This window comes from Durio zibethinus, chromosome 1 (genome assembly GCF_047325235.1).
Source record: "Durio zibethinus cultivar Kanyao isolate XHJ-2024 chromosome 1, ASM4732523v1, whole genome shotgun sequence".
In the NCBI taxonomy this organism is placed as follows: Eukaryota; Viridiplantae; Streptophyta; class Magnoliopsida; order Malvales; family Malvaceae; genus Durio; species Durio zibethinus.
Window position 1 is genome coordinate 29,444,150 of NC_143162.1, and position 13,539 is coordinate 29,457,688.

General features: G+C 30.3%; 2 protein-coding genes across 11 annotated transcripts; both read right to left on the minus strand.

Annotated features, from left to right (window-relative positions):
* Nucleotides 1-719: 719 nt before the first annotated feature.
* LOC111310746 (pentatricopeptide repeat-containing protein At1g43980, mitochondrial) lies at nt 720-5,965 on the minus strand. Of its 10 annotated transcripts, none has more exons than XM_089764268.1 (7): nt 3,550-5,965; nt 3,185-3,363; nt 3,006-3,091; nt 2,823-2,864; nt 2,590-2,716; nt 2,375-2,514; nt 720-1,014 (listed from the first exon to the last, which is right to left on the minus strand). In XM_089764268.1, the coding sequence occupies exon 1, from the start codon at nt 5,679-5,681 to the stop codon at nt 3,708-3,710; it is 1,974 nt and encodes a 657-aa protein (XP_089620394.1). In that variant the 5' UTR covers nt 5,682-5,965; the 3' UTR covers nt 720-1,014; nt 2,375-2,514; nt 2,590-2,716; nt 2,823-2,864; nt 3,006-3,091; nt 3,185-3,363; nt 3,550-3,707. The 10 variants fall into 10 exon arrangements, with proteins under 10 accessions (XP_089620394.1, XP_089620397.1, XP_089620388.1 ...); XM_089764271.1 differs by adding an exon at nt 1,833-1,907 and having other exon boundaries at nt 2,375-2,716; XM_089764262.1 differs by adding an exon at nt 1,325-1,907 and having other exon boundaries at nt 2,375-2,716.
* A 4,042-nt stretch (nt 5,966-10,007) lies between these two features.
* LOC149520522 (Tetratricopeptide repeat (TPR)-like superfamily protein) lies at nt 10,008-13,215 on the minus strand. Its single transcript, XM_089764297.1, has one exon. The coding sequence runs from the start codon at nt 13,065-13,067 to the stop codon at nt 10,935-10,937; it is 2,133 nt and encodes a 710-aa protein (XP_089620423.1). The 5' UTR covers nt 13,068-13,215; the 3' UTR covers nt 10,008-10,934.
* Nucleotides 13,216-13,539: the final 324 nt, after the last annotated feature.

Consider the following 13,539-nt stretch of genomic DNA (forward strand, 5'->3'; position numbering starts at 1 on the left):
CATTTTAATAACAACATCATTTTGGTAATTACATTACGATAATAATTTGAAAATGATATTAAATACTAAAATATAACTAAGATTACATTTCATTGTTACTTTCACATTTTATTATTTATTTTTATTAAAAAAATAGTAAAAACATTAACCAAACAGAATCGAAGTTAATTTGGCTGCATTTTCTAAGTTACAATGGACTATAATTATATGATCGGATTGGTCTAAAACCAATAAATTAAGCTGGTTAAACTATAAAATTTCTTGCATACAGATGGATCAATTGTAGAGATTGATTTTATTAATACGTATTAATTATTAACAATATTTTAAATAAAAAATGATAGATCAATTTTTTGTAGATTAAGTTGAAATTTGCTGATACTATGCTATGACCTAATATTAAATTTAAATAAGGTACTTTAGCTTTATTGAATTTTGTTGATGTACTTCAAAACTCATTGATTTTTGTACAAAAAAAAAATTGTTTAATGAAATATTATGTTAATACAAATATTGGCAAATTTAGCCAATGTACTTCCAAGGCAAAATCAAATATCAACCGATAATACAATGGTAAATTTGACATTAATTCTTTTTTTTCTTATTTTTTTCCTTCATTTAACAAAGACCATAAACTGAAGAAGAAATTAAGAGGAAAGAGCTGCAGGATTTATCAATGAAAGGACATAAAATTCACTATTTGGATCAAAACAAGGGAAGAAAAAAAAAGCATAAATCAATTCTACCATAAGAATTTTTGAAGTCCCCATTTATTTCTGTCACAAGGACCATTATGAAATACTCTCTAATTCAAGTAATGGGAATATAAACAGTTTAAAGACAGAAACTCTCTGTTCATGGTTTAAAAACAGTTATTCAGAAAGAAACATCACAGGAGGAAAATGTTGTTGATAGTTTCTCTTGATCAAAAAGGTTAGATGGTGGAAGATCATAGCAATCCCAGAACAAATCTGTTCGTGGAGGTTTCTCTGTGACTTCAATAGGTTGCAATAGCTGCAGATATGTGTAAATACATACAGATTATAAGAAAATTATAGAATGTGGCATAGACAAAGTTATTTAAACATATTTAAATAACCCATTTTTTTCTGAATCACGACCCACATGCTTCTTAATCATCTTGAAAGTTCAGTTTCATCTCTTTCACTGCACCAGCCATATTATCTAAATTTATTTAAAGGACTTCAACCTATTTTCCAGAATTCCAATTCACCAAAAGGACAATACTTGGTAGGTGAAATCATTGATTAATGATTCAACATTTATAAACACGGAACCTACTCTATATGCAAGTGTCACGGACCTAAGGAGGAGTCCTGAATTTCACATCGAACATAAAAGGTGGGTCACTGGAGCATAAAAGAGTTCACACCATCTCTTCCTTGTGAAGCCCTTTTTGTAGGACAAAACCGTGAGACCAAGGGGGCCAAAGCGGATAATAGCTCACAAGAGTGTGAACCATAGCAGTCAGATTGATTTGGGACATCGAAAGGGTGGATATCCGGGTCCTGTAACCGCGCGGGTTGGAGCTTAAGTCTCAACCCGTGACAAGTGGTATCAGAGCCAGCCCTAAACCGTTTGATCCACGCCAAGTGCTCCAAGGGGAATAGGTAGAGTGACCAGCTTTCGCGACGAAGGCGTCACGAGGTTAGGTGGAGGAGAATGTCACAGACCTAAGGAAGAGTCATGAATCTCACATCGAACATAAATGATCGGTCACTGGGGTATAAAAGAGTTCACACCATCCCTTCCTTGTGAGGTACCTTTTGTAGAACAAAACTGTGAGGCTAAGGGGTCAAAGCGGACAATACCTCACAAGGGTGTGAACCGTGACAGGGTGAATGCTCGGATCCTAGAGCCGCGCGGGTCGGAGCTTAAGTCTCGACCTGCGACACAAGAGCATGCATTAATTAAAATCAACCAGTTATAATTTCTTTTGAGTATCCACTGGACCTTAAGCTACACAAGGATAGGTGAACCTCCCTCATCCCAGCCCATCTCCTTCTCCTAAGATTCAAAAGCTGAGAATTCCAAAGTGGAATCTGAATTTCTAAGTGATAAAGGGTACTCTTACGGACAAGAGGTCCCAAGTTTAGACACAGCTATTAATATTATTATTACATGGAACAATGATGTCAAGAAAAGTTAGGAACAGTGTCACTTCTTAGTTCTTATATGGTTTTTGGTTTTTAATTTTAATTTGTTGGATGCCATTGGTCTTTCCAACAAATTTGTTATCTTACCCTTTAAAAAAAATTGTTTTGGCATTACACAACATCTAAAAGCTAAAGAATGATATCATGGCACAATTTAAGTTTTGGCTTTTAAAAGGAGATGCCAAATGTGATCTCACCTCAATTAAGACAGGTCCAGGCTAACTTCCGTCTTTTCTCTAACCTACATCAAATGCTCTAAAAACAAAAAGTCCATTAGTTCCATCCACCCATATGCTTTGGATTCCATGAGCTTGGCCCTTAACACCAATATCATCTCCTGCCAAAAGTAACTAATATTATCCAGCCTAAACCTCAAATGAGTTCAGAAGATAGAAAAATAGGCCCGTCTCACCCTTATATGAAATTATACTTCAAAAGTTTTCTGATATATGTGTTTTTACATCACATCCATTTTTGCAACAAACAAAAATGAGAGGGGCTTCCATAACTGCAGCAAAGTTCAAACCAGCAAAATCATCCTGAAAAGGTAGTTAATATGAGAAACTGAGAAACAAGGTTTATCTCCTGGAGAACTGAAAACAATTAAGAGATGAATTTCTTTTTTATTTTTATCTCTCTACAAACCTCACTGCTACCGCCATCTCCCGCTAATGTGAGAACAAAGTACTATCAAGCACATGCACAGAACAAAAACACTCAGGGTTAAGATTTGCCCATGAATTCAGAATTTAGTTATCTTATTTAATACAAGATGAAATAGAGAAGAAGTTGTCTTGCTTGACCTTTAATGAACTGGCATCTGCGTACCTTTACCACCACAGGCCTTATTTTCTGAGCATTAATTGCCAAACTTTTTAACTACAGAAACCACATAGAACTCCAGGTTACTGGTACTGGGGTGCCAACACATTATACACAGTATTAGACAATATCATGATATCCCATGAGCCTATTCTTTACAAATTGGAGAGTATAACCATGAATACCTTTATATGCATATTTTAACTGGGCCAAGACAGTATCATCTTTGCTCAGAGCAGCAGCAGATGCTATACTAATCACTTCTTCGCATTGCAACTTGCTGACCAAACTGGTAATTAGTGTTTTCATAAAAATAATAGAATCCATTTTCTTCTTGTCATTTGCACTAGATAATGAACAACACCTGTCAAACTAAAGTTTAGCATCAAGCATTTCAAGAAGTGCAGAAAAGTCATTACTTTTTGCAAGCCTATGAACTCAACAATTATATGATATGATTCACTATTTAATAGCTATTCATTGCCCTTTATCAATAATTTAAATTAAAACCAAAACTTTCCATCTACTAATCAAATTAATTTATACATACCTAGACAAACTTGGCAAGGAGTGTATCAAGCCAGCCTTCATTAGCATTTGGGTTAAACAAAAACATATGCAAAACCATAAACATACATAGTGATCTTCTTTAACCTCTTTATTCTAGGTATGCTGGCTAAGGGATATATAGAGAAGAGGACTCTAGAGTTATCGACAAATCAGAGCCTGAGTTTTACAATTTTCTAGCTCTATTTCAATCTTACTCCACTCAGCACACTCTGTCTTATGATGTACATGAATACCGCCTTTTTCTTCCAAGTCCCAAGTTAATAGTTCCAATATTAAATATAGATCTTTTCCTCCCTCATGCTGTAACCGACCTACCTCAAACATAAATACATGGTTTTTTATTCCAATCCAGCTGCATCCAATAATTTTCTTCAACCTCTGCTTCATTGCCTTCCGAACTCGAATCATACCCTCCCATCTACCCCTCATCTCATATGCACGACTCAACACCAAATAAGGTAAAGATGACTGTGGTTTCAGTTCTATCATCTTTTCTGCTACTCTTTCAGTTAAATTTAGGTCGGCATAAGTTGCAGTAGCAAGAACTAGTGATTCCCAAACTAAAAAACTAGGTTCAAAAGGCATTGCTTCTAAAGTATCAAAGGCTTCTTTGAATTTACCAGCATGAAAGAGCAAGTCCACAACACAAGCATAATGCTCATCACAAGGCATAACTCCAAATTCTTCCTGCATTGATAAAAATATATTCATTCCTACATCTACAAAAGCACCATATCTACAAGCTAGTAGAACTCCAGCAAGTGTTATTCGATCTGGTGCCAGACCTTCTCTAAGTAGTTTCTTAAATAGTTCCAACGTCTCAACAACTCTGCCGTTGTGAGCCAAACCCATGATTAAAGTGTTCCAAGATATTAGATCTTTTACATGTATTTCAGAGAAAATCAGCATTGCTGAGTCAATTGATCCAATTTTAGAATATATATCGACAAGTGAACTGGCAACAATTGATTCAGACTCAAAACCTGATTTTATCACCAAAGAATGGAGTTGGTATCCTTGCTCAACTGAAAGGATGGTTACACAGCTTAGAGCACTACTAAGTATGAACTCAGTAGGCCTGCAATCCTCTCTCATGGCAAGCTGGAAAAGTAGCAAAGCATCATCCTGTGAGCCATGCCTTGCATAGCTTGAGATCATAGAATTGCAAAGCGCAGAGTCCCAATATTCCACTTCTTTAAAAAGCTGAACTGAATCCTCCAATATGCTGCATTTTGAAAAAAGGTCAATAAGTGCACTTGAAACAATGGAATTTGAGATGAATCCCACCTTGACACTCAGAGCAAAGATTTGTTTACCCCTATCCAAATTTCTCAAATTAGTACAAACAGTAATCACATTGGAAACTGTAAATTCATCTGGCAAATAACCAGCCAATCTCATCTGATCAAACTGTTTCAATGCTAAGTCTGCATAACCTGACTTATAACAAACCGAAATCAGTGAATTCCAAGACACAACATCCACCTCTTCCATACTAAAAAACACACCATAAGCATAATCTAACAAGCCAAGCTTCCCATACATATCAATCAACGAATTGCCAATCACCAAATTGGACAAACCAACACCACTCGTAATCATCTTACAGTGAATCTCCTTTGCCTGACTAGGACACGAGACATATGTTGTCAGAATTGAAAACGTGAACTTACTCGGTCTAACACCAAAATTCTGCATTTCCTTAAACACTTCCAATCCATAACCCCAAAACCCCATCAACCCACAACCCGAAATCATCGAGTTCCAGCTAACAACATCTCTCTCAGGCATTCCATCGAACACTAAACATGCTTGCTTAAACTGACCAGACTTTAACAACCCATTCAACCAAATGTTCCAGGATATAATGTTTTTGTCATTTATATCATCAAACACTTTGGAAGCATCGTTAAAAGAGCCAACTTTGAAGTAAAGATCGACAAAAAGATTTCCCAGAAAAGTTATGCCATTGAATCCGAATTTGATTAACTGAGCATGGATTGTTTGGGAAAATTTAATGGACTTTAAGGATAAAGAGTGTTTTATGAGGTTAGTGTAGTGAGAAGTAGAGGGTTTTTGAGACCAATAAATTGGTTTTAGGAAAGGGCGCATGCATGGAGCAAATGTTTCTTTGTTCCCTACACAAAGCAAGAATATTTGATGCGCCGTTTACTTTCTTTTAAGGCAGTTACAAGGTTTAGGGGTTAATGTTTCTCCTATTCTTCTTGCAGGGTTACTTGCCCTGCTGCAACCCTAATTCATTACAGAGATTTCTTTTTTGCGGAAAATGATTTTTCAATCATGATTTTTATTTTATTTTATTTTTTTGTTTGATCAAAAATTAATTCATCAACAAAAATCATTTACTAGTCAAGAAAAAATGAGGGATTTCTTTTAAAAATTATCTCCCTTTCAAAAAGTTTGAGTTAATTTTTAAAAAATAATTGTTTGTTGATAGGATAATAGTTTTACTGTATTTTGAACATAATTTTTTTAAATTTAAAGTTAATTTAATTTGATCAAAATTATTATAATATCAAAAAAATCTATATTTATTTAATTTTTTAAAAATATTTAAAATATTAATATTAAAATTCTTTTAATATTTTAATTTAAAAACTTCTATAATTTTACCCAAATCAAGTCCTGAATATGATATTTTAAACCTGAATTTGATTGGATCAAGTCTAAAATACTATCATATTATTAAAAATATTTTTTAAAATTAAAACTAAGTCTTTTGTTTTTTTAATCTTAAAAAATAGTAAAAATTATTATTTTAATAATAGATATTAATATAGTAAATAATATTTTTATTGTTTTAATAATTAAGAATATTTAATGTAACAATATTATTATATTAATATAAGTTTTTTTTTATCATTTCTTAATATTTTTCAATTTAAGATATATTATTTTATTTTTATTGACTAAGGTCTTTATTTTACTATTTTAATAATAAATATAAATTAATAATTGTTTTAATTTTAATAATAGATACTTTCAATATAAAATGTAATTATTTTAATAGTATAAATATTTTTAATATTTTAAGAATATTAATATTATTTTTAAAATTTAAATAATAATATAAATAACAATAGTTTTATTTTAAGTGTTTAATATTAATATTAATATAATATTAAATATTAAATATTATTATTAAATATAATTATTTTTTATTATTAATAATTTTAAAAATAAATAATTTTTAATATTTTAATAATTATATCAATATTATTTAAAAATATATATATATATTTTAATAAAAATAATCAAACAATAAAAAAAACATTTTTATTGATTTATCCAAACAATGTAAAATCTTTACTTTTTTAAAAAAATATAAATATTTTTCCAAAAAATATTTTTTAATTTAATTTTTACAAAACAAACGGCTCCTAATAACAGAAATTTTTTATTTGCTGTAGCGCTGAGCTTGGCAATTCCTTTTAAGTTCCCTCCCTTGCAAGTAAAGGGTTTACCTTAGCACTGTAAGTCTGCTTGAACGGGTTAGAGAAAAGACATGTTAGGACAACGGGCGTTGGAGACAAGAACTACTTAATAAAAAAATATTAATGTATTAGTGACAAAAGTATTTATCCAAATGAGTTCCATGACTTTTATTTATTTATTTATTTATTTATTTTATAAAAGTAAAATTCAATAAGGACAAAGCGGAGGGTTTTATCCTAAGTTTAAGTATTTTAATTTTATAACAAAATCAACATCTAATAATCATTAAATTTATATAGTTGAATATCAATTATCGATCAAGTTTTAAAATGAAAAAAGTAATATTTATTTAATAGATAATGACATTGCAAAACAAATTTAAAATTTTTTATTCAAAATTCAAAATATCTCCACTTCATGTTTAAAAAAAATTAGTCTTCGATTTTTAACTATATTACTTATTTAAAAAATTAATTAAAAACAAAATAACTTTAAAAAAATAATTATTATTATTTTTTAAAATTTAATGTAATTGGTACTTCTTAAAATAGTTAAAAATTATATTAAATAAAAGATATAATTATACACAAATCAATAAAATATTAACAAGAAATACTATCGAGAAAAAAAAAGTTAATAGCACCACTAATCTCTAAATTTTGAGAAAAATTTGATTTTGGTACCTGATTTTTAAAAAATTTAATTGAATCTTTAATTATTTAAAATTATACTATTTTAATCATTCTATCTATAAATTTGTTTAAAATAACGATAAATACTAATTTAGTCATGTAGAAGATATTATGTGACATCTTACGTGGCAAAATGGAGTAAAATAAAATTTTATTCAAAGGTACAAGATTAATGATGCGACTATCTTTAATTTTTTTTATTATATTTTATTTAACATTAATTTAAAACAATGTTTTTATAATTTTATTGTCATATAATTTATTTGTTTAATATTTTTTACTTTTAATAGGAAATACATTTTTAAAAATTAAAATTAAATTAAAATTTTCAATATCCTTTTGAAAAATGTTTCAAATCATATTAAGAAATTAAGTAAAAAAATTTTATATTGATTTAAAATATTAAATAAAAAACTCTATATCATTTTACAATATTAAGTAAAAATTTTCACATCATTTTAAAAAAAATTATTTATTAATCTATTCATAATTTTTTATTAAAAAAATTATTTTGAATATGTTCTTTATTGAAATTTTATATTTATAAAAATAAAAAATAAAGAATCATGATTGCCCATACCATCATCGATCTAGTAATGGGAAATTTTGGTTTATTGAAAATAATATTTTTTTAATTTATATAAATATAAAAAATTTTTATAGAAAATATATTAAAATAAATTGTTTTGATAGAAATAGATTAATAAATTTATTTTTTAAAATGAAATGAAAATTTTACTTAATATTTTAAATTGATTTTAATTTTTATTTAATTTCTTTAAATTGATATAGAAATTTTTATTTAATTTTTCAAGTGATATGGAATTTTTTTAAAATGATTTTGAATTTTTTAACTTAATTTTAATTTTTTAAAATCTATTTTAGATTAAGAATATTATTTTACTAATAAATCAAATCATAATAAAAATAAAAAATTATTATAAGTCATAATATTTAATAAAATATATTTAAAATATATAGAGTCGTTTTTCTTTAATTATTTTATTTTACTTTTTGTTTTCTTCTTTATAAAAATATATTTTGTAAAATATATTTGATTTTTTTAATTAGTATAGTTTTTGGGAAAATGTATTTAATATTTTTAATAGCAAAAAATTTTTTTGAATAAAATATTTCAATTATGATTTGTTAGTAAAATAATATTTTTGTTTTTAAAATGATATGAAATTTTTTTAAAAAGATTTTGAAATGTTGAACTTAATTTTAATTTTTGAAAATCTATTTTCTATTTGCAATAAAAAATTTAATTAATAAATTATATTACAATAAAAATTTTATTTTAAATTTAATATTTTAACAAATATATCTAAAATTTAAAAAATTGAATATGTTAGCATTTTTAGTCTCTAAGCGAAATTTTGTTTTAATCTCTCAACCTACTCCATAAGCTATCATCTAATACAATTCACGTGCTACCAATTAATATTTATCATTAATTTAGATAGTTTCATAGATAAAAGAATCAAAATAAAATAACATTGGGTAATTGATGATTGCATTAGAACTTTTTTAAAAGAATAGATGAAAATAAAATTTGACTCAAAGTTTGTAGACCATGGATGTTATTAACTAAAATATATAAAAAAAAAAATGATATTTTATGATTAAAAAAATCAAAAAAATTATTAATGTAAGTGAGAGTAATAATAAAATTGATCTTATTTGACGTAAAATAGATTAAAAGTATATAACACACTAAAAATACAAGCAATAAAAATTTTAAATATAATAGAAAATAAGAATAAGCATTAGAATATATTAATTTAACATAAATAATTAAGTTAGCAACTTAAAAGTTAAATTAATTACTTTTTTGGTAAATTGATAAGTTTAATAGTTAAAAAAAAAAACTTTCAAGGCTAAAAACATAAAACTTTTATATTTAAAAAAATAAAAAATTATTAATGTAAATAGGTAAGAGGAATAATAAAATTTGTATCAATTAGAGTGAAACAGATTAAAAGTATCCTAGCAGCCTAAAAAATTTTATGAAAATTTTGAAGTAATGAAAAATAAAAATAAACATAAAAAATATTGTTTTAACATAAATAATTAAATTGATAATGTAAAATTAAAATTTTAAATAGGCTGTCGATACCATTTTTGTTTTTTTTTTTCTTTTTTATTCTTTTACATGGGTTGACGTGATCACTCCAGCCCTACGGCCTTCTTTGTATATACGCTATGGAGTATGGGCTGCTTTTTTTTTTTTTACATAAAAGAATATTTGCTTTTTAGTGTTCTTGTTTCCAAGGTGTGTTCTGTGACATATTGAAGCCAATGACAACTTATATGATTAATTTAACTGAACATTACAGTTTACATGAATAACAAGATCTAGGTGCAATTCTTGCCGTCATAAGTCTCTTTTGGTAGGCAATCTTTAAGTCCAATGTAAGTTCTTGATGAGATCTGCCACATGCCTTGGTCTTGGAATTGGGTAGCCTCCCATTACCAAACTTTTAAGTACCAAAAAGAAAGGCTATACAAAGCTATTAAAAGTTGATTGAAGAATGCACGGAGACTCCAAACTTTGGTTCTCTAACACTTGATACCTGACTTCAAAAGTTTGGAGGAGTGTCAGGTCTCTATCTTACCACATCTGATCAAGCAAGCATGCAACGAATTTGATCTTTATGCTGCAGGATTCTCAAGTTAAGATGAGAATGCTTACATGATAAGATCACAGTGTAATCTTCTGCAAGATGTGGTCCCCTTTTGTTATTGTTCCCCAATTAGCTAGGTTGAAAATTATCCAGTGTAATATTGTATCTTTCTTCCCAGGAGCATGAAAGCACTCAGAGCATCTCCTATTAATCAGCACATACAGTCGCTCTTAGCTCGCGTCACGCCTCAAAGTAGATGTGAGCTCTAATTCTCAGGCTTTTTTCTTTCTAATTTATAATTTTTGATTCCTCAATATTATCTTCTTCAATAGTGCTGAAGCCAATAGCAATTGCGCGATGTGTGCTTAGATCCCCTTCCAAGTATTCCAATTGATGGTATTATGCATTCTGCTCCAACTGGTGATTTGGCAAGCAGTCTGACTATATTGCCTCACAGCCATCATCACATAAATGACATCAGGTTTTGCCATTTCGTTTTGTTGAGTTCTCACAAATGATGTATTATAATAGTTGGCATTCTTGCATGAAGGCATTTCTGGAGAACATAGCTACTATCTGTCAACAATTCCCTACCTACCTATTTTCCTTCTGTTCTCAAGTTCAAATCTTAGTGGAGTAGAAGGATTCAATTGATTATGTAGTTCAGCAGCCCATTCTCCAAACCTCACAGCACCATGCTTTTTGCATGCATCAAAGACTCTTGTTAACATTGCAACAGTTGGCACAAATGGCATATTCTTAATAAATTTCTCAAGCTCCTCCATGCAACCACACCTTCTATAGAGTTCAATCATACACTCATAGTGCTCCATCCGGGGTATAATGCAATATTCATTGCTCATTGAATTAAAATACTGCTTACCTAGCTCTGCTTCATGCTCACATATGCATGCAAGCAGAATACCATGAAATGTGACATGGTCTGGTTTGACACCTTCCTCATCCATCAAATCAATCAATTCAAGTACCTCTCTGCCCTTTCCATTGTGACAAAATCCAAAAATCATGATGTTCCAAAGAACCACATCATGTGAATCTGCCTCTTTGAAAATTATGACAGCATATAAAACACAACGGCATTTACAGTACATGCCAACCAAAGCTCCTCTTATCACCATATTCAGCTCATAACCATTTCTAACCATGAATCCATGGATTTGTTTGCCTTGATTAAGTGCAAATATATTTCCACAAGCTGCCAGAAGGGTTCCAAATACAAATTTGCTTGGTTTTGACTCCCATTGCATCTCACTAAAAAATGTAATAGCCTGTTCACTCCTCTGATGCTGAGCATAGCTAGTCAACAAAGCATTCCAAGAAACAGCATCCCGCCCCTGACTCATTTGGTAAAACCAAACTCTGGCGCTGTTCAAGGTCCCACATTTGCCATACATGTCAAGAAGTGCATTACCCACAAAGCTATTAGAGAAGAACCCATTTCTATAGACAAATCCATGAACCTGTTTCCCCATTTCAACATCTGAAAGGCCAGCACAGACTTTTAAAATTAATACAAGGGTCACATGGTCAATGCCTTCAGTCATTCTCCGCATAAGAAAAACAAACTCTAAGGCATCTTCCCATTGAAACAAACGAATATACCCTGCCAACATTGCATTCCACGAGATTACATTCCGTTCAGGCATTATATTAAAGAGCTCCCTGGCTTCTTTACTTCTTCCACTCATAGCATACCCTGACATGATTGCAGTCCAAGAAATCAAATCCTTGTAAACAAGTTTATCAAATATTGTACGAGCACTCTCTAGACTCCCACATTTCACATACATATTAATAAGTGAACTAGAAACCACTTTATCCTTCTCAAAGTTAATCTTAATCAAAACTCCATGAATTTGCATCCCTTCCTTAAGTGCAGACAGGCTTGAACAAGCAACAAGAGCATTAGAGAATGTAAAATTCAAAGGCCTAACATTTTCCTGAAACATCTTGAAAAACATAAATACAGCCTCTTTTCCATCCCCTACCTCAAGATACCGCCTAACAATCACATTCCAGGAAACATCAGTTGGATTCTCAATCTCATCAAACATCTGCCTTGCATCACTTATAGCCCCACATTTCCCATAAACATCAACAATTGAACTGCCCAAAATCACATTTTTACAATAACCATACTTCACGACCATCGCATGAACTTGCCTTGAAAGGCCAAGCTCTAAAACAACACCGCAAGAGCCCAAAACACAAGCGAATGAGATCTCATTCGGCAGAATTCCTTCCCTACTCATCTCCGAAAACAAGCACAAAGCCTTTTCATGAAACCCATTTCGTGCATACGCCGTTATCATCGAATTCCATGAACCCCCATCGCGTTCAGGCATTTCATCAAACAGTTCCCTTGCATCAACTAAACACCCACATTTGCCGTAAGTCTCAATGGCACGGTTCAATAGGAAAACTGGGGGCAATGGGGAGAAGGTGACTAAGTGGGATTCAAGTTTTCGGGCTTCAACGATAGCTTTTTTGACGGAACAAAGGTAAAAGAGATGGGCGTAAAGAGAGTAAGGAAAGGGTTCAGGGGAAGCAAAGAGAATAGAAACCGCTTGTTGAAGACGACCTGACTTAAGGTGGTTGAGGATTGATCCGGTTATGGATTTAAGGCTGTTGGATTGGCTTTGGGGTTTAAGGTTTTTGAGTTGAAGGAGACGATTGAGTATAGAGGCTGCACTCACAGCCATGCAAAAAAAAAAAAAGTATGGGCTTTGCAGCCTTTTGGATTAGAGGAAAATTTAAATGTTCAACTATTTATATAGTAGAGTTTTAATATGCTGTTGATGGTGCATGTTAAATTATTAACGGTTTCTTTTTATCCATTAACATGGTTCTTGTGCATCTGGAGCCGAAGTCATCGTTTTGGATTTGCTCTCCTAAAATGGGCTTATCAAATCAAGGATGGCAAAGCATAAGGAGGGCCTATCCAATCGTGCACCATTATGTACATGGAAATATAAGAAAATATATGAGAAAGTCCATTTAATCATTTTTATATTTATGTTGATGTTTTAATTGCCCAAAAGAAAAATTTTACATCAGTTAAAATGTTGGCCAACAAATTACCTTTGGATAAGTTGTATATTACATATTTGACATTCAAGATAGATATAGGATTTAGTTAAAAATTAAATATTTGAAATCAACGACAGTGAGAAA